The 20941-nt window shown below is 41.1% G+C and overlaps 1 protein-coding gene across 1 annotated transcript in view; it reads right to left on the reverse strand.

The window, feature by feature from the left end:
- LOC126416990 (uncharacterized) overlaps window positions 1-20941 on the reverse strand; it is a 335028-nt gene that overhangs the window by 255374 nt on the left and 58713 nt on the right. Inside the window, exons 7-8 of the mRNA XM_050084875.1 lie at window positions 9167-9316; window positions 3474-3602 (exon numbers count right to left, since the gene is read on the reverse strand). Coding sequence (XP_049940832.1) covers window positions 3474-3602; window positions 9167-9316 — 279 coding nt within the window. The remainder of the gene's footprint in view (window positions 1-3473; window positions 3603-9166; window positions 9317-20941) is intronic.

The following is a 20941-nucleotide window of genomic DNA, read 5'->3' on the forward strand; positions in this document are numbered from 1 at the left end:
TTAACCCCCATATTATAAGCCATGCATATGGCAATTCAATATTATTCTATGCTAGAAAACATAAGGAACTAGAAACTCTAGAAATTTTTACTGGCGTATTACTAGTGTAACAAAGTACTTCAATCATCAGGGTCTCAAGGTCAGTGTCACCAGATATCAGTTACTGTCATTTAAAACAGGCAGTTCTCATCATACCAACAGAAATAAAGTATGCAACATCTCAGCAACATAAACTGGCAACAGTAAACTTCGAGGTGTGTATGTTGGTGAATAACTGCTGTGGCAGCTCACAGAAATAGTCCCTAGTCAAACATTAAAAACAGTCTACTATGGAATGTTTTACTCATTTCTTAACTATGGGTTTGAATTATAGAGGCGTTCAGCAGACGTTGACTTAAAAAGGAATATTGCTGTTCCAGAAATTAACACTATGACCTGTACACAGGTTATGCCATAGAGAATCATGCTCTGAAGTGTTTATGCAGCGCAAACAGTTAACAATATATTATTTATATGTATTAAAAATTACTCATATTTTTTGTGTGTCAACCAGCTGAAGCTATCAAGTGCTTGATGTACATGAGCACAGCACCAGAACAAAATACATAACTATTTCTGAGAAAGAAAAAAATTAAATGTGACAAACAGAAGCACATACATCAGTACATTAATTTGGTTTAATAAATTACCAGACTATTCAATAACATGCAAGGATATTGATTTTAGCAGCACATAAAAATCTTCCCTGAGAGAAAAATGTCAATATTCATTCAACGAATCCTAAGACACTGTTTGTGATATGAAACATAGCATACCAGCCACTAAGTAATAAATGTAAAATTAGATGTAAAATGCAACAACTGTAATATGTAACACATTTTGTAAATGTATTTCTTGTCATATTATTATGTCTAACATTTGCAAAAGCCATTGTTGTGCTGGCTCCAAGAAAAGAAAAGTAAATAACTAAATGGATTTGGAAATAGGTGTTAAGGTTAAGGAGGAAGAAGTAGAGGTTGTCCCTACCCTGAGTCTACAGTAGGAAAATGTTATCAATGAATCTGAAACAGACAAGGGATTTCAAATATAGACTGGAAAGGAATGATTCCCCCACATGGCTCATAAGTAAGACGATACAGAGAAGTGCCATGCAGGTACTCATGGCAGTGCCATGGACTTATTCATAGATTTGGCCACTGGATAGGAAATAATTATGAGTCAGGATATGGTTGGCTGGGAGGATTAGAAAAGTGATGGATTTGGTTGCAGGAGGACATTGGGAAATGCAGTGTTCCATAGCTGAAAGGTCATGGGCATGTAGAATGTTGGGGTATAAGGCTATCACATCCACAGTGACCAACAAGGAGTCTAGTGGTAATGGGACAGGAACTGTGGAGAGACAGCAATGGAAATGAGCATTGCCTTGAATGTAGATGGGAGGTTACGGGCAATGCTTTGGAGATGTTGGTCAAAAAAGAGGCAGAGGTTTGTATCCAGCCACAATGGGACAACTATTGAGGAGACATGTGCGATTGAGTTTGTGGAGTAAGTAAAAGGTAGGAGTATACGGACCTAATGCCTTTGAGGAGCTGCACGAAGCCATGCTAGACGTCTGGGATGGGACTGCAGTTATAAGGTTTGTATGCAGAGGTGTCAGAAAGTTGACAGAGACCCTCAGCCACAAAGACACTACAATTCATAGCCACTGTGGTGAATCCTATTTCTGCAGGAAGAATGATAAAATCTGGACTGCTTTTCCAGTTACAGATAGCTGTGGGTTCCATATGAGTGATGTTGGATTCACTAGGGTTGGATTTAGGAAGGTAAGGTCAGGTTACAAGCGAGGAATTCCTGAAAGATAACCAGAGGATGACTAGATGAAGGGGATAAGGATCAGCTGGAGGGAGGTTGGAACTGTTTTAAGCAAGGGTCGGTGTGGGGTTGGTTAGCTGTTGTCAGTGGGATATGCAGCAAAGAAATGTTTCCACTGTAGAGAGTGGGTAAAGGAAAGAATGTCCTTTAGATGAACAGCATGACTGAATTTAGGTTTTGGGACAAAGGTGAGGCCTTTAGAAATACCTGAGACTTCTGCATGGATCTGAGTTTTGGCAGAAAGGTTGACAACAGTGATATAGGATAGGTGTTTAGGGGAAGTCTGTTACATGGAGAGTGGAAGCACTTTTTGGGGATATGGAGGGAGGAGTAAGTCAGGAAGGCATGGTCAGGAACCTGTGAGAGTTGATTGTGGGGGGGGGGGGGGGGGGAGGGGGGGGGAGGAGGGTGTTGGATCAAATTGAGAGGCAGTTGTAGATAACACCATGTGGGCATACGACAGAAGGTAGATGGGACAGCTTCCTCAGATGGTGCTGGGAATGTCCCAACTGCTGAAAGTCTCTATTGCAGTAGTAGGACAAGGGATGTTGTGGTCACAGGGTAAAAGGATTTTGTGAAAGGAGAAGCAGTTGTCAAGTATGGTTTGAGCTTGGATTCTATAATTATGAAGGACCAGGTTGTGAGGGTGAGTGATTGTCGGAAATGAAAGACGTGAAAGTTCTTGCGGCAGGATGGATGACAACTCAAGGTGCCAATTTCAATGGTAAGCCAGTTAGGTGGGATACCATGCACCATACAATATTTCAGAAAGAGGATGTGTGTTTTGAGATTTGCTAGGGCAAAGTAGAGTTCCAGAATTGGCAGAGGTAAAACAAGCATGGATTAAATGGCTGTATGATAAGGAGAGAAAACACTTCATTGAAAATTTGTTAAAAATGATTGAAAATAAGAAGGTGAAAACTTATGGTAAAAAGTGTTTTAACAGAAATAAATAGTAAGCACAGTGTATAGAGCTATGTAGGGAGTTATAAGGAATGCCAGGCGTAAATAGAGATAATGGATTGAAAATTGACATGTGTGACAGTGGGCAGGGGGAACAGGAATTGGGAAGGTGATGATGGATAAAGACAGGAAAGAGAATTTTGTCAGAGGGAAGAGGGAGAAAGATATGGTCAGATTAAAAGTGTGGAGAAAATGGACAAAGATAGGAAGAGGAGAAGTGAAGAGACAAATAGAGTGGGAAGGTAAGAGGATGAGGTGGACAGACAGAGGGAGGAAGAGATGAACACAAAGAGGGGGAAGAGGAGGTGTTTTCAATATAAGAGTTGAACTCACACACAGGTGAAGTACTGAAATTTTGCATCCTGATGGTAGTTACTGATGAGCAATTCTGTCTCATAATTTAAAAAACACACACATATATTTATATATCCATGCCATGTATAGTTACTGTGAAGGCAAGGGCATTTCTTTTTATTTACATGTACCCATTTGATGACCTTCAATTGCCTGTAGGTAATTGGTTTTAACTCCTTATTTTCTGTGTGCATATATAAGAGATGAAGTTGTCAGACAGCAAAAAATTGTTTCCATTCTGCTAATTCTGTATGACAGAAGATACATGATTTAGTTAGTTTTACCTCAATTTTGCCAGGGTTGTTATCTGGATCATATGATAAAGATGCATCCAATTGTAGTTCATGCCCTGTTCCAATCACAATTTCTGTTTCTGTAATAACTGCTTTGAGACCTCGATGAGTAATCTCAATCTGCAATATACCCTGTGAAATAACAGAAGGACATACAACACTCTTATTAAAACAGAGGCATATAGCAACAGTAGTAAATTCTAGAAAGAAAATAGAGTCTAAGACTTGAAACACTTAAGGAGTTAGGTTGTCACCAGTACCATGGCTGATAGTCTTCAGCACACATTGTGGAGAAGTGGTGTGCCACCTCAAGTGAAGGCTATTATAGAATCTCAAACAGATATGGCTTTGCACACAGTTGTTGAATTGGCTGATAAATTAGTCGATGCAATAACACCCACACAGATAAGTGCAGTGATGGTATCATGCAACAGTTTGTTGATGCCCATGGTATTTATTATGATGTTCTGGTAGCCAAGGTTGATTTTTTGACAAAACAGATTGGTGAACTGTTGACTTGTCAGGATCATGGCAAGGACATTGGCCATAACCAAGAGAGATTGAGAAGTAGCTCATCAACTACCTCCTTGATGCCTGGGACAAATCAAACCTGTGTCTGTCAGTACCACAAAAGATTTGGTACACAAATCTACTATGTCCTGCACCCATCATCTGCCACCGGACATAGGTGTGGCATCTGATTGCTGGGATCAATGTCTGTTCATAAGCAACTGCAAGTTGAGATGGAAATATCTGGTGAGCACTGGGCCAGACTATTGCATATTTCAATGCACAAAGTTATGTAGAAAGTGATCACCAACCACCCTCTGCCTCACTGCAACTAATAATCCTACTATACCATTGTTTGGTAACTGTAGATCAAGCTAGATCTTGGATTAGGGCTGGACGTGGTGTGGGATTTGACAATTGTGGGCATATCAGAACCCATAAGAGGGGCATATTTTCCAGTCTGTTCCAAATGTTGCCAGACTTGGTGAACACTTGGCCAGTTGATGGATCACCAGATTAACCACCTCAGGTTCCCGATGAAATGCAGTAACACATGCAGACAAGGTCACGTTCGTAAAAGCTACAAGAGGCGAGTACACAGACTACTGAAATTCCCAGCCCTGAAATGAACAGCTGGAGCACTGTGAGGTGAGCATCACAACACTATGCATTATTTTAAAACTACCAATGGCCCACCGATATCCTGCTGACCCTGACATTTGGCCCAAGACTGTCTGGCCACAGCAAAAGCTTAGTTCGACAGCATAATTTGGGAAGGCGTTATCCACCCATCAAGTAGTCCTTTGTCATCCCCACTTGACTTAACGCCTAGAAGCAGCATGGAATCCAGGAGGGGATTATTGAGCTCTCAATGCCAGAATTGTGCTGGATTGGTATCCTATACACTTACTATGAGACTATTAATTAGTGTTAAGTAGTATGATCATATTCCGTGTCCTAGACTGTGCCAAGGCTACCCTCAGACTCCAGTGGCAGAGACAGATGTACCGAAGATAGCCATAATTACTCCATTTGGTTTATTCAAGAGTTGTTTCATGACATCTGGCCTCTGAAACACTGTCCAAATCCAACAAAGGATAATGAATTTGGCATTACAAGGTTTCTCCTTCTGCATTTCATACCTGAATGAGATTCTGGTTTTCTCAGCCTAAGCAGAACAATACCAGCAGCATCTAGCTGAGGTGTTTAAATGTTTAGAACAGTACACTGTAATTTTAAATACTGCAAATTGCATTTTCAGTTAGACACACGTTAACGTCCTGGATAAGATATCATTGTCAGGTTCCCTATATTTACCTGAGAAAATTGAAGCCATCTTGCAAATCCCACAACCAAGAACTTATAAGGAACTGTATCATTTTCTTGGTGTGCTTAATTTCTATTGCCAGCACCTGCCATGTGTCACCTCGTTGACAAACCATTAATAGCAGTGTCACTGTTTCAAAGAGCAAAGGTAACTCACCAGTTTTGTGGGTGGATGATACGATCTTTGCTTTTGAGGCAACCAAGCAGAGTATAGTGGAAGCTACATTGCTTGCATTCACCAAGCCAAATGCTCCCTTAGTGATAGTCAGATAGCAATTGGTGGCACACTAAAACAACTGTATGATAGGCCTCGGTAGCTTCCAGTTTTCTTCTCCTGCAAGCTGTCACAGACACACTAGAAATGTAGCACTTGTGACAGAAAGCTTCTGGTATCGATGAGGCCTTCAAATACTTCTGACCACAAAGGGAAGGCAGGGAATTTATTATTTATACTGACCTCTGCCTTTTACATTTGCTTTTTGCCAAAACAGTATCAATTACTCACCTCAGCAGTGCAATCAACTGGTATATGAAGTGTGTGAGAAAGGTAATGAGACTGATTTTTTATCTACCAAAGCTTTCATTTGTTTAAAAAAACATTTCTCCCTTCAAAGTAGTTCCCTTTGGCAGTTATACACTTGTGGAGTCATTGTTTCCAGTCTTGGAACAGTACTTCAACTAGTTGGGCTTATAATGTGTCAGTCATATTCTTTTGAACGTTCTCCAGAGTCCCAAAGTGATGAATTTTTAAGACTTTTTCAATATTGGCAAAAGAAAAAAGCTACAAGTACTGAGAGCAGATGAATAGGGGTGGGGGGAGGTTGTTCAACAACAGAAATGCCTTTTGAGGCCAAAAATTAAGTGATGGAAGTGACCATTTAACATGGGACATTGTCATTATGCAGCATCAATTTGTGTGCAGTATCTGCTCTCAGCCAAGTAATCATTTTCCTGAGCCTTTCAAGGACATCTTTGTAAAATAGTTGGTTGACAGTTTGTCCTGGAGGAACAAGTTCTTTGTGCACGATACCCCTACTGTCAAAAAAGCAAATCAGCATTGTTTTGGTCTTTGATTTGCTCATTTGAGCTTTTTTCATTTGATGAAATGTCTCAGTGTGCCACTCCTCTTTTTGCCACTTTGTCTTAGGATCATACTCCAAAACCCAGGATTAATCACCTATGATCATCTGACTGAACTATTTGTGGTCATTGGCAATCCTCTCTTGAAGATCAACATACACATCTCTTCGATTGTCCTTCTGCTCAGTTGCAAGGTTTTTCGGCACCATTTTGGCACAAATCTTTTGCATGTGCAACTCTTCAGTCAAAATTTGATACACAATGAAAGGGTTTGAATTTAACAGGTCACCTATTGTTGTTATTGTTAACAGTCAGTCTGATCTCACAAGAGCGTGCACACATTTGATGTTTTCATTGGTTTTTGAAGTTGAAGGTCTCCCTGAGTGTGTTCTTGGCCTTCCAAAAATGACTTCTGCCAGTGAAAAACTTGTGCCCTTGGTAAAGAATGTTCCCCGTAGAACTGTTTCAACTTTTCAAGTGTCATACTCATGGGTCTCCCAATCCTAACACAAAACTTGATGGCATAACATTGCTCTCAATCCTGATGTTCCATTTTCATAGCACACAACAAAAACACAGCTTCACTGACGGCACTCTCACAAATCACATAATGGCAGTATAGAGCTGAAATGCAGATTATGCATCTGGAAGGGATGAACATGCTGGTCTACACTAGTAGAACAACACAGTGTTGTCAATCTCATTACTTTACTCATACTCCACATACATATTCCAGTTCAGCATGGATGTGACACATATTTCTGGGATCGACAATATAGTCACCAATTGTCTTTCTCAGTTCAGCAGCATTTCATGTTCGACTGATCTAGCTCAATTTGCCAAAGCATAACAGACTGATCAAGAGTCAAGAACCTTACTCAAAGATATATCATAAACATGAACCTCCAATTAGTCAATGTGCGTGGAGCCAAAATAAAGTTATATTGTGACAAGGCAAATGGTAAACCTTGACCTTTCCTGCCTGCCACGTTCCAAAGAGGAGCACTGAACAGCCTACATAATCTGTGTCAGCCTGGAGTTAGACCAATAACTCACCTAATCTCACACATTTGTTTGGCCAGGCATTTAGGTGCATCAAATGTCAGTAGCACAAGGTCAACCAAAATTTGCTTCCACCAGTGGGAGATTTTCTGGATAGGTCTGGTCACTTAATGCATGTCCATATTTAAGTTGTAGGCTTGTTACATCCGTCAAATAGGCAACAGTACTTGCAGGGAATGATTGTATCGATTCACCTGCTGGAAAGAAGCAGCGCCAATAGATAACATCTAGGCAGAGGCTTTAGATTCCACCTTCATTTCTATTTGGATATCGCATTTTGGCTGTCTTCTACACGACATGAGGGACAGCATACACCAATATTAGTCTGAACTGTTGACCCATCTTACAAAATTATGTGGCACAGTACACCATAAGACTACAAGCTACCACCCAACCACTAACAGGATGATAGAATGCTGGCATCATTCTCTGAAGGCAGCCATGATGTGCCACAGGACAAAGTGGACCACCACCCTGCCAATGGTTTTACTCAGCCTGAGGAGTGCCCACAAACCAGATTTAGACTCTTTAGCAGTCAAGTTGGTTTACAGTGAAACATTATGCCTATCAGGAGCATTTGTGGATGCATATTCCCTACAACCACCCAAACAAGACAGTTGTGACTATTTCTCACATTCATCCCCAGCATGCATCAAGATATGGCATGGCTTCCAGCTATGTACATCAGGTCCTAGACAAGTGTATGCACTTCATGCTGTGTACTGAATGTGTTTGAGCAGTACTACAACCACTATATAGGAGCCCAAACAAGGTCATATGACAGGAAGCACACACCATCAACATGCTTGTTAACAACAAGCCCACTACCATCTTCCCTGATTGAGTGAAGCCAGCATATGCATTTTGAGAAGAGCCAACTACTATCGTATCATGATGCTGGTCTACACCAGCACCAGCAGCAACAACAGCACTGGCACCTTTCCCAGCTAGCGCAGACAGACCTCCAGTATGTACAACAAGATCAGGTTGATATGTCCACTGTCCAGCATGCTTCTGGGATAATGCTCTACTTCCCCTGAAGAAGCTGACGTAGCAGCCAATATCACCACTTCTTGGTGTAGTACAGTATTGTGTGGCATAGCAAATGCGTATTTATATCAAGCTAACATATATTTTCATGCCAGCCATCAGAGGTGCTGTGTTTTACAATTATGCTGTGCTTATTCTTTGGCTGAATGTTGAACATTCCTTCTGATAAATAGTTACTTAGTTCCAGGCTTAAGTTTAGTTAGTGCTTTTAGGGACAATGCTACTGTAAGGTGGAATTTCTCGCTGTTGTATTATCCATTGACAAGCTCTTCTTTCCACTAAGTAACTGAAAAAGTTTGATTGTTGCCATACAGGAGTGTCACATTTCATACACCATGTACTTTGATCACAACACACACAGTAACTGATTGGATGGGTTCTTATTCATGACTAATCTAATATAATCATTCTTTAATGTATCTTTCTTAGTTTTACAACTGGGCACATAGTGATTTCCATTCTGTGGCTAAACTACTTTAATATTTTGTATTTGGAATGGACATTTACATAAGGTTACTGGATTATATTATGCATGAATACATTTTTCAATACATGATGAACATAATCTGGACTATATGTGTAACAATGAAATGATGCTTCTATGACTGAAACTGATTTACACCACACAAACCATGTTAAAAAACACAGATCTTAACTTTTAATGTTTCCATGTTGATGACAGTAGTGCAGGTGACATTGTAAGTGTAGCCACCACGGAGAGTGGCTGGTGGAACTCTTAGTATGGGACCATCAGCAGGAGGTACATCCACAGAGTTACCATTCATGTCTTGCACCAGCCAATGATACTGGAAGAATGAAAATCAAAAGTAAAACTTCAATGTCTAGATATAAATATTATCTATTTCAGTTATGCACCACATCACTAAAAATAAAAAATAAAAATTAATGTCAATTACCGGCATAAGTTTTAAAATTGTTTTATTATAGTAATAATGAAATGAGGTCAAAAAAGTTAATAAAAAGTTTCTATTTATGACAAACCATAGATTGTATTATGTTATACTGATGAGATACATAATTCACAAGTTCAGGCATTTCATAAATGAGCTTCAAATGAATGACATTAGGTAAAAATAATTCAACTACATAATAAAGTTCTGTTTTAAAGGAAAATAAAAGATAAAAAGATGTGACATAACAGTAAAAAAAAAAAAAAAGTTGTCAGTTAATACCAGTAGCAATATTTCACACACAGAGTATGGTCATGTTCCATGCAAAATGAAACATACTATTTGAACGAGGGCTTGCAGGCTGTGACTTGTTTAGTTTATTCTTAATTTTATTACTGTATACAAGTTCTGTTGATTCATGGATCAATGATTTTGCCTAGGATTTTAAACATAGTAGCATTGGTGTCACCAACATTTACTGGTGTGACACAACACACAAATATAGTACTTGATCAAACAATCCTTAAATATAACAATATGAAAAGGATAGTTGCTACTCACCAAATAGTGGAGATGCTGAGTACAGATAGGCACAATAAAAAGATTATCAGAAAGTGAGCTTTCACTCAACAAGGCCTTTGTCAAAAATAGACAACGTACACACTACATTCACACAAACACAACTCACACACACATGACAACAGTCTCTCACAGTTGAATCCAGACTGTGAGCAGCAGTGCATGACTGGAGAGGCAACTGGGTGGTGGGAGTAAGGAGGAAGCTGGGGTGGGGAGAGGGAGGAATAGCTGGGTAGGGGTGGAGGATGGTAAAGTGCTGCTAGAGGAGCATACAGTGATGAGGTGGAGAGAAAGTAGGGCAGTGAGATGCAGTTGGGTGGCAGTGGAAAAGGAGAGAAGTAAAAAGACTGAGGATGCATAGGTTGAATAGAGGGCTGTGCAGTGCCGGAATGGGAACAGGGAAGGGACTAGATGGGTAAGGGCAATGACTAATGAAGTTTGAGGCCAGGAGGGTTAGGGGAACATAGGATATATTCCAGACAGAGTTCCCACCTGTGCATTTCAGAAAAGCACTAATGACTAATGAAGTTTGAGGCCAGGAGGGTTAGGGGAACATAGGATATATTCCAGACAGAGTTCCCACCTGTGCATTTCAGAAAAGCTCGTGTTGGTGCTAAGGATCCAGACGATATAGGCTGTGAAGTAATCACTGAAATGAAGAATGTCATGTTGGGTGGCATGCTCAGCAACAGAGTCATCAAGCTGTTTCCTGGCCACTCTTGGTCAGTGGACATTCATGTCTGTTCTTGTCATGCTCACATAGAATGCATCACAGTGGTTGCAGATCAGCTTGTAGATCATATCACTGGTTCCACAAGTAGCCCTGCTTTTGACGGGATAGGTGATCCACTCCCATTGTCCTCAAATCACTCCCTGTTAGCTTCTCAGAATTTCTTAACCTCGAACCTTGGTTCACCATCATTCCTCAAATCCCTCAACATGCAAACTAACCTTACATCCACAGAATGAGCTGCAATCTGCCACCTAAAAACTGATCCTGACCTAATAACCCTACCTGCTGACAAATGCTCCACCACTGTTGTTTTGAACCACAAGGAATATCTGGCAGAAGGACTCTGCCAGCTGTCACATTCATATCCCTACAAACCCTGCCACAGTAACCACATTCCAGAAATCCAGCAGGATCTCCAGTCTCTCCTTAAATCTTTAGGCTCATCCCAGAACCTCTCCTCAGCCCTACTACTCCCTGCACTCCTACCTTCTACATGCTTTCTAAAGTCTACAAACCAAACCACCCAGGACACCCCATTGTGACTGGTTACTGTGCCCCCACTGAGAGAATCTCCGCTCTCGTAGACCAACACCTTCAGCCTATTGCTTGTAACCTACCCTCCTATATAAAATATACCAAGAATTTCCTCCACTGACTCTCCTCAGTTCCTGTTTCATTACCACATGGTGCCCTGCTCGTCACTGTTTATACCATCTCCCTTGACATTAACATCCCTAAAGCCCATGGCCTTATCACTATTGAACACTACCTTTCCCAACACCTGAGCAATTCCAAACCAACAACCTCCTTCCTAGTCACCATGACCAACTATGTCCTCACCCACAATTACTACTTCTCTGAAGGCATTACCTACAAACAATTATAGGATATGGCTATGGACACCTGTATGGAACCATCCTACGCCAACCTATTCATGGGCCATCTACAGCAATCCTTCCTAAACACCCAGAATCTCAAACCCCTCAGCTGGTTCAGATTCACTGATGCCATCTTCGTGATCTGGATTGAAGGTGAGGACACCCTATCCACATTCCTCCAGAACCTCAACAACATCTCCCATTCACACCTTCCTCAATGCTGACATCCACCTCAGTACCTCTGTCCATATCAAACCTATCAACCACCAGCAATACCTTCACTTCAATAGCTGCCATACATTCCATACCAAGTCCCTTCCATACAACCTACCCACCCATGGCCATCACATCTGCAGTGGCAAGCACTCCCTCTTGAAATATACTGAGGGTCCTTCTGAGGCCCTCACAGACCATAATTACCCACCCACTCTTGTACAGAAACAGATCTCCCATGCCTTAGCTTTCCAGTCACCCACCACCACTCAGTGTCCCACTATCTGGCCAAAGAGGAGCATTCCCCTCATGACTCAGTAGCACACAAGACTGGAACAAATGAATTACATTCTCCACCAGGGTCTCAACTGCCTCATGTTGTGCCCTGAAATGAGAAATGCCCTACCTACTATCCTTCCCGCTTCTCCCACAGTGGTATACTGCCTCCCACCGAACGTACACAGTATCCTTGTCCATCCCTAAACAACCCCTGCTCAAAACCCCTTGACTCATGAGTCATATCCGTGTGATGGACCTACATGCAAAACATGTCCCATACATCCTCCCACCACCACCTCTTCCAGTTCGGTCACAAACATCATCTATCCCTACCTGTGAAACCAGACATGTGATCTACAAGCTAAACTGCAACCACTGTGCTGCATTCTACCTGGACATGACAACCAACAAGCTGTCTCTCTGCATGAATGGCCACCACCAAAATGTGAGCAAGGAACAGCTGGACCACTCAGCTGCTGAGCATGCCACCCAACACAATGTTCTTCATTTCAATGACTGCTTCACAGCCTATGTCATCTGGATCCTTCCCACCAACAGCAGTTTTTCTCAACTGCACAGGCCGGAACTCTGTCTGCAATATATCTTATGTTCCTGTAACTTCCTGGCCTCAACTTTCATTAGTCATTGTCCTTACCCATATAGCCCCATCCCTGTTCCCATTCCAGCATTACACAGCTCTCTATTCCACCAAAACACCCTCAGTCTTTTTACTTCTCCCCTTTTCTGTTCCCCCCCTGCCCTCTATCTAACCACCAAACTGCACCTAGGTGCCCTACTCTCTCTCCACCTCGTCCCTGTATGATCCCCAACCAGCACTTTACCATCCCCCATCCCTATCCAGCTATCCCCCTTCCCCCTTCCTCCCCCAGACTGTGGTCATGTGAGTTCTGTTTGCATGTGTGTGTGTGTGTGTGTGTGTGTGTGTGTGTGTGTGTGTGTTTTATCAGTTTTTGACAAAGGCCTTGTTGTCTGAAAGTTCACTTTCCAAGAGTCTGTTTGTTGTGCCTGTTTGCAACTCTCCATCGCCCCTATACAGTGAGCAGCAACTATCCTTTTCATATTGTTACATTCCATTCTGGGTTTTCCACTGCTTGATTTAATCACTAAATATAATTGTATATTACAAACAAGGTATTAGTACAGTTGGATTCAAAAACTCATCAATCAATATAACAATGGATTTAAAAATTACATACATAATTACTACATTTTAATTCCCATATCACAATAATACTTATATTTACACTTTTTGGGTTGGGGGTTGGATGAGTCTTTTTCTAATAATGATGTATATTATAAGTCTGCATTTGCCAACTTATTAACAGAGAAGGATGACTGCCCTCAGGCAGGAGGAGAAAAAAAGCAGTTTAACAGTCTCTCTGTTTCTTTAGCTCTTAAGCTCTGTGGGAAGCAAATAGAAAATTTTGGCACCAGCATATTTAAACAATCCTTGCATCAATGAAAGACTTTTTAATTCATAGTGGATGTAAATCTTGGTATAGACTTGTGCATGTTGACATACAGAAGGTTCTTGAGAACAAACCATACAAGAGAAAACATTTTGAGGAACAACAGCAAGTATTCCTGGATCAACCATTTTTCATGGCATAATCATCATTCTCTTTATGATCACATTTTGAAACTTTTAGCATCAGTGTATTTAAAACCTCCTTGCAACATGAAATATTGTAATTCATAGTAGATTTAAATCTTTCATACGGAGATGGGCATGCAGACATTTACATTGCTTCAAAAGAGTGTAGAGTTCTCTAGAACAAACCTCAATAGAAAATGTATTGGGGAGTAACAGCAAATATTATTTGATCATACTGTTTTCATGGTATATACTTCATTCTCCCTATAACTTTGTTTAACATGCTGACTGTCATGGCCAAAAAGGGCAAACTGCACATGCAACATCTGCAAGTAATCTTGTAGTACAGAGCAGCATATTCTGCTCAGATGGTAGTAATGAGATAACTCATTGTCAACAATCTGCTATCAGCTTGCATATTTGTAAGTATATTTATAATGTAGCCAATATGTTTCTTGTATTGCATTAATAGCCATTCTATTCTTATTTTTAGATAGTTCACTGATGATGATAGTTAACTGTGGTTAATTTTCCTCGTAAAATGATTAGTATTAAGTGGAAGCTGAGTGATGTAGAATTTGAATAGCTAGGCAACATTAACAAATGAGAATGGGGAAAGTTTGTGGCCTAATTTTCAGGTAGTGTAAGTGTCTATGCACCACCTTCAAATGAGCATTCTACTGCGGAATCAGACAGTGATTACAGAGAATAAAACGAAGTAGGTGATCAGACTGGTCCAATACCAGGACACTACACATAACAGTGATACATGGAGTAAAATTGCTTAAGATTGATCAGTCGTTTTGTTCTGTGAGAAAGTGCTGTGGAAATTGTGACTTGAATTGAATTATCAGTTGAAATATTTTGTCATCAACGCACTTGGTGCTCCCCCCATCCCTCTTGCTTCTGAAGAATTTGTTACATTATTAGTTGAACAAATTAATATATCCAAAAGCCAGAATACAAAAGAAGTAGATGAGGAGATTGAGGAGCCACTTGAAGTACACAGATACAGATATAACTCAAATGGAAGTTTTTCTGTTGGTTAACAAATAAACAGCTGAGGAAGAGGTTAGTGAAGTGTTTTGTATGGAATGTTGGCCTGTATGGTGCCAAAGCATAAACACTGTGGTGGAGAGAGGAGAAATGCTTAGAGGCTTTTGAGATGTGGATCTAGAGAAAAGTGGAAGGTGCAAGATGGACAGAGCATCTCGGGCCAGAATGTAACATCATGTGGGATGCAAGCAGCTAACTGGAGAGGGTGGGGAAGGAGAAGGGAAGGGACAGTGGTGTACTGGTGGGGAGAGAGACAAAGCTGTCTGGTGGAGTGTGCAGGGACTAGACTGCCAACAGGCACAGTGTCATGAGCTTGTGGGACAGGGAGATGGGGGAAAAAAAAGGCAAAAAGGAGAGGAGCGAGGAATGATCAGCAGATGCATTAGCAGAAGACTGCAAATAAACAGGGTTGGAGATGATGAGAATGAGTCCAGGATAATTACAGGAGTGGAGAATGTGTTGTAAGGATAACTCCCATCTGCACAGTTCACAAAAGCTGGTGGTGAGGGGGGAATACATATGTACTGGGATGTGAAGCAGCCAGTGGAATCAAGTGTGTTATGTTCAACTGCATGTTATGCCACAGGGTATTCCACACAGTTCTTGGCCAAAGTTTGGTGGTGGCCATTCATCCTCATGGACAGCAGGTTGGTAGTCATACCAACATAAAAAGCTGTGCAATGATTGCAACAGAACTGGTAAATGACATGGGTGCTTTCAAAGGTGGCCCGACCCCTGATGGGGTAAGGCAAACCTGTGGAAGTAGTGGAATAGGAAGTTCTGGGTGGGTGGATTGAGCAGGTTCTGCACCTGGGTCTTCCACACGAATATGATACTTGTGCAAGGAGCTAGGATTGGGAGTGGTATAGCAATGGACTAGGATGTTGTGGAGATTAGGCAGGTGACAAATCACCACTTTTGGAGGGGTGGGAAGTATCTCAGGTATGATGGCACTTCATTTGAGACCACAATGACAGGTGATCAAAGCCCTGGCAAAGGATGTATTTCAGTTGTACCAGTCCAATTCTTTGTGGCTGGTTCTCACATGTGGTGGGAGCATTGGGGTGTGAGGGAAAACTGCACAGAAGATCTGTTTGTGGAGATGGTCTGGGGGATAGTGCCTGTCTGTGAAGGGCTTAGTGAGACCCTCAGCGTACTGAGCATGGGAGATTTTGTCAATGCAGATATGCTGTACCTGGTTGGCCAGGCTGTATGGGAGGGATTTTTTGGTGTGTAAGGGATGACAGCTGCCGAAATGCAGATACTGTTGCTGATTGGTGTGTTTAATGTGGACAGAGGTGTGGATGGAGCCATCAGAGAGGAGGAGGTCAGCATCTAGCAAGGTGGCATGCTGTGTTGAGGAGGACCACGTGAAGCAGATGAGAGAGAAGGTCTCGAGGTTGTGAAGGAATGAAGATGGGTGCCTTGGCCCTGAGTCCAGATCATGAAGATATCATCAATGATCCTGAAACAGACTAGGGATTTGATGTTTTGGGAGGCTAGGAAGGTCTCCTCTAGATAGCCCATAAAAAGGAGAGTAAGTAGCAATCTGTCTTTTCCTACATTATTGATATTCCTACCTGAACTTTCCACTGTTTGATTGTTTTGAGGGTGAATGAAAAAAGACAAACACCGGAAAGAATTAAGAAGATGGAAAGAAATTGGCTTGGACACTGAGTGAGAAGAGATTGTATAATAATGGATTCACTAGAAGAACTGGTGACTGTCAGGAGGACCTGAGGTAGAAGAAGATACAGTTAACTGACAACATCAAGATAAATGTGTCATACACAGCTACAAAAAGGATGACAAAAAGTTGGGAGGATTGGATACTACTGAACTTGCAGAGATAGACCTATCCAATAGAAGAAAACATCATCATCATCATCATCATCATCTGGGACTGTGGTCCATAGGATGATGTTGTATTCTGTTAATACAACATTACTGGAGTACAAGTCCTTTTACACTATCATATTCTGGCAATCTGTAATAAGCAGGAATATACACACATCAAAAAACGTTTTGCATCACCCTAGTTCATAGAACTCCTGAAGATAGACGTTGTCTGTGGGTATTGTATCACAGACACAGTCCCTTTGACTGCTCAGAGGTATCACTAAACATGCCCAAAGATGTAAACAACCACACATGAGCAGTGCCTATTAGACAGAGGGATTCCGACAGCCGATCACTTCCCATATTCCACCAGAAGGAGGTAAATGGCTCATGTTGTCTGTAGTTCAACCATGCCTTGATGGTCAATACCGTGGTTCAATCATGTCCAGATTGTTACTTTGTGCCAGGAAGTGCTCTCAACAAGGGAATTTTCCAGGTGTCTCAGAGTAAACCAAAGTGATGTTATTCGGACAAGGAGGAGATACACTGAGAGAGGAACTGTCAATGACATGCCTGCTCAGGCCGCCCAAGGGCTACTACTGCAGTGGATGACCACAGCTTATGGATTATGGCTCAGCAAAACCCTGACATCAACGCCACCATGTTGACTAATGCTTTTTGTGCAGCCACAGGATGTCATGTTACAACTCGAACTGTGTGCAATAGGCCGCATGATGTGCAACTTCACTTCTTTGCAACCATAACACCATTCAGCACAGTACACATGTGCCCAACAACATGCTGAATGGACTGCTCAGGATTGGCATCACGTTCTCTTCACTGATGAGTGTGGCATATGCTTCAACCAGACAATCATTGAAGACGTGTTTGGAGGCAACACGGTCAGGCTGAAAGCCTTAGACACAATGTTCAGCAAGTGCAGCAAGGTGAAGGTTCCATGCTGTTTTGGGGTGGCATTATGTGGGGCCAACGGACACCTCTGGTGGTCATGGGAGGCGCCATAATGGCTGTACGATACATGAATGCCATCCTACAACCGATAGTGCAACCATATCGGCAGCATATTGGCGAGGCATTCACCTTCATGGACAACAATTTGTGCCCACATCATGCACATCTTGAGAATGACTTCTTTCAGGATAACTCCATTGCTCAACTAGAGTGGCCAGCATGTTCTCCAGACATGAACCTCATCGAACATGCCTGGGATAGATTGAAAAGGGCTGTTTATGGACAACGTGACCCACCAACCACTCTGAGGGATCTATGGTGAATCGCCATTGAGGAGTGGGATAATCTGGACCAACAGTGCCTTGATGAACTTGTGGATAGTATGCCATGACAAATACAGGCATGAATCAATGCAAGAGATCATGCTACTGGATACTAGAGGTACCGGTGTGTACATCAATCTGGACCACCACCTCTGAAGGTATCGCTGTATGGTGGTAAAACATGCAATATGTGGTTTTCATGAGCAATAAAAAGGGCGGAAATTATGTTTATGTTGATCTATACAGCATTTTTCTGTACAGGATTTGGAACCCTTGGAACCGAGGTGATGCAAAACATTTTTTGATGTGTGTATTTCAGCTGTTACTGGCATAATTTAATATCTCAAACAACTCAATGATCAAAACTGCAAAATTAGATCAGGTCATTTTTATCGTATCATGAGCAATAATTATGCTCCAGACAAGATACTTTGCATTGAGGAATTAATGATTCTGAGATACGGTCATCCGTTTTTCAGGCAGTATCAAAAGAATGCTGTGAAATTTGAGGAACTCTGAGAATGTAGTGGCATAGTATTCAAGATAGGAATCTGTCATGGTAAGTTTAGAGGAAATGGCAGAGATGATTCATGCTTCTGGAGTTCTTTTTGATATGATGGACGCATAGTAGAATGAGGGATATGAGCTATATAAGGACAAATTTTGTAATTCTGTAAACTTAAGTGTGCAGGAAAGTATGTGACAACAGAAAGGTTAGCAGAAAATCATTACTTAAAAATGTATTTTACCAAAATTTGCTGTATTGTCTACTTTATTCATCAAAATCAGTTTCAGTCACATGTAAAGGGTGTGGACTGGATGTGGGTGAGTGGTAAGCCGATGAAGGTGAGAGTAGCTGCAGAAGTTGGAGGTAGCCAATGGCCACAAATAATTTACTGACTATCCAAGTTCTGTAGGTGCAGATACAGCATCCATAGGAGGTGGCAGCAGATTAGCTCAGTGAACTGAGGCCAGAATGGCAGGCAACTGTGCGCCAGTGTCCGTGGTTTCATCAAAACATCTTGGTGATGATCTCGCTAATGGTACCTTGTTCTGCCCCAATGCTGCATCCAGAGGTGGCACTTCTGTGCTACAACTGCATGCATGCATGCACATCTGAAGAAACATTTCATCATACTTCTTACAAATGGAGACACTGCAATATCTTATTCATCTGCTGATACCAGGCTAGCGACTTTTGATTAAATGTCTCCCCTGTACAGGCATTACAGTAAGTGTACAAGTGCAGGTTAATGACACATGGACAGTGACATATAGGAGTTTAGGACCGGCTGTGAAGTGTGCATGGATATCCAAAATTGTTGAGGCAACTGTTAATGAAAAGCAGCTAATCCAGGATCGAGTCCTGGTGCAGTAAAAATTTTCAATTCCACAACTGGAGGTTGCTCATGCATTTTCTGTAATACAAGAATTGCATTTCAAGTGTCAATCAATCCAATGATATGGTTTCTTATTATTCAGTTTTGTAAAAAAATATTAGATGGCTGAATAAGATTTCTCTGTTATAACAGATGTATATTTACATCTGTTTTATTTTCAAGTAACTGGAAGACGTCTCTGAAGACGTCTCTGATCTCTATCTTGTATAGAAAAAATTATTCATTCATTGATAGTGAATAAGATACCAGTCACACAGAAAAAAGTAGATGAAAAGAAAATGTTTTGAGATGTATCATCAATAAAATGAACATAATTTTTTATTACTGCCTGGAATACAATGTCTATGTTTTATGGCAAAACTATATTATTTGTGTGAAATTTTGTAAGCACTATTAAGTTACTTTATTTACAGTGAGAAAATGAAAATTATGTTACACCATACCCATGCAATTCACTGTAGCTGTATCTGGTGCTCACTACTTCACATATATTTGCTGTGAATGTTTCCGTACTTGGCTTTATGTAGAAACTGATTTTGTACAAAGTAACCTGTAATTGGTACCCATAGTCAGCTCATAAGGTATAAGAAAACTGGTAGTTGGCAGTCAATGTACTAATTTGCTGAATGAGTTCATAAATGTTGTCCTAGTTATACAGACTGTATCTATATAGTTAGTTAGCAAAATGACACTTGTCATATACCAGCTGATATGTAAACGCAGCTCAGGGCTTCTACATCAGCATGACTACCACCAAATTATCAGTTAGGATGAATGGGCATAGGCAGAGGGTATATATTGGCAACTTGCAATATCCTGTTGCAGAGCATGCTCTACAACATGACATTCGTGACCTCGGCACCTGTTTCACCATATTTTCCATCTGGATTCTTCCCCCAGACACCAGTTTTTTTAGAACTCTCAGGTGTGAACTAGCACTACATCATGTCCTTGGCTCTCACTACCCACCTGGCCTTAATTTACATTAATTTCTTCCATCTCAGCTTTTCTTCACTGTAGCTACTCTTTGCTTCACTCTGTTTTAATTTTCTACATCTTTCATTGTCTTTCCCGTCCCTTTTTCACCGCCCCCTCCCACCTCTGTTACATACAATGCACTTAGCTACTCACTGTTATTAACTCTTACATGATGTTTTAGTAGTAATCTCTGTCTTGCATATTACCCTGTCTTCCACCTTTAAGATATCAGGTTTTCAAATCTCATCTGATGCAGTCCCCAACAATCAGTCTTTCCTTCTCATACCGTACTGTAGTTCTACCTGACTCATGGTTCTGGGTGACTTTCCCAAAATCTACCCCTTCTTCTAGACCTCTCCAGTCCTTTACCTTCACACTTCTTCCTTCGCCTTCAACCCTCCTACCTGAAGAAGGAGCCACTGGCTCCTAAAGCTTGCCAATCACAACAGTCTTTTATGTGTGTGTTCTGCCGCTGCTTGGTGAGTAGATTTTTTATGTATCCAATTAAGTAATTTTATCACTAATTGATTGTTTTCATTGTTATAGACAGTTATTTTCACATTCCATGCACCATGCTCTCATATTAAGTTATTAAAACTGTTAGCCAATTTACAGATGGCAATCAATTTACCCAGAATTTATAATGATTTTACCC

This window comes from Schistocerca serialis, chromosome 8 (assembly GCF_023864345.2).
Source record: "Schistocerca serialis cubense isolate TAMUIC-IGC-003099 chromosome 8, iqSchSeri2.2, whole genome shotgun sequence".
Taxonomy (NCBI): Eukaryota; Metazoa; Arthropoda; class Insecta; order Orthoptera; family Acrididae; genus Schistocerca; species Schistocerca serialis.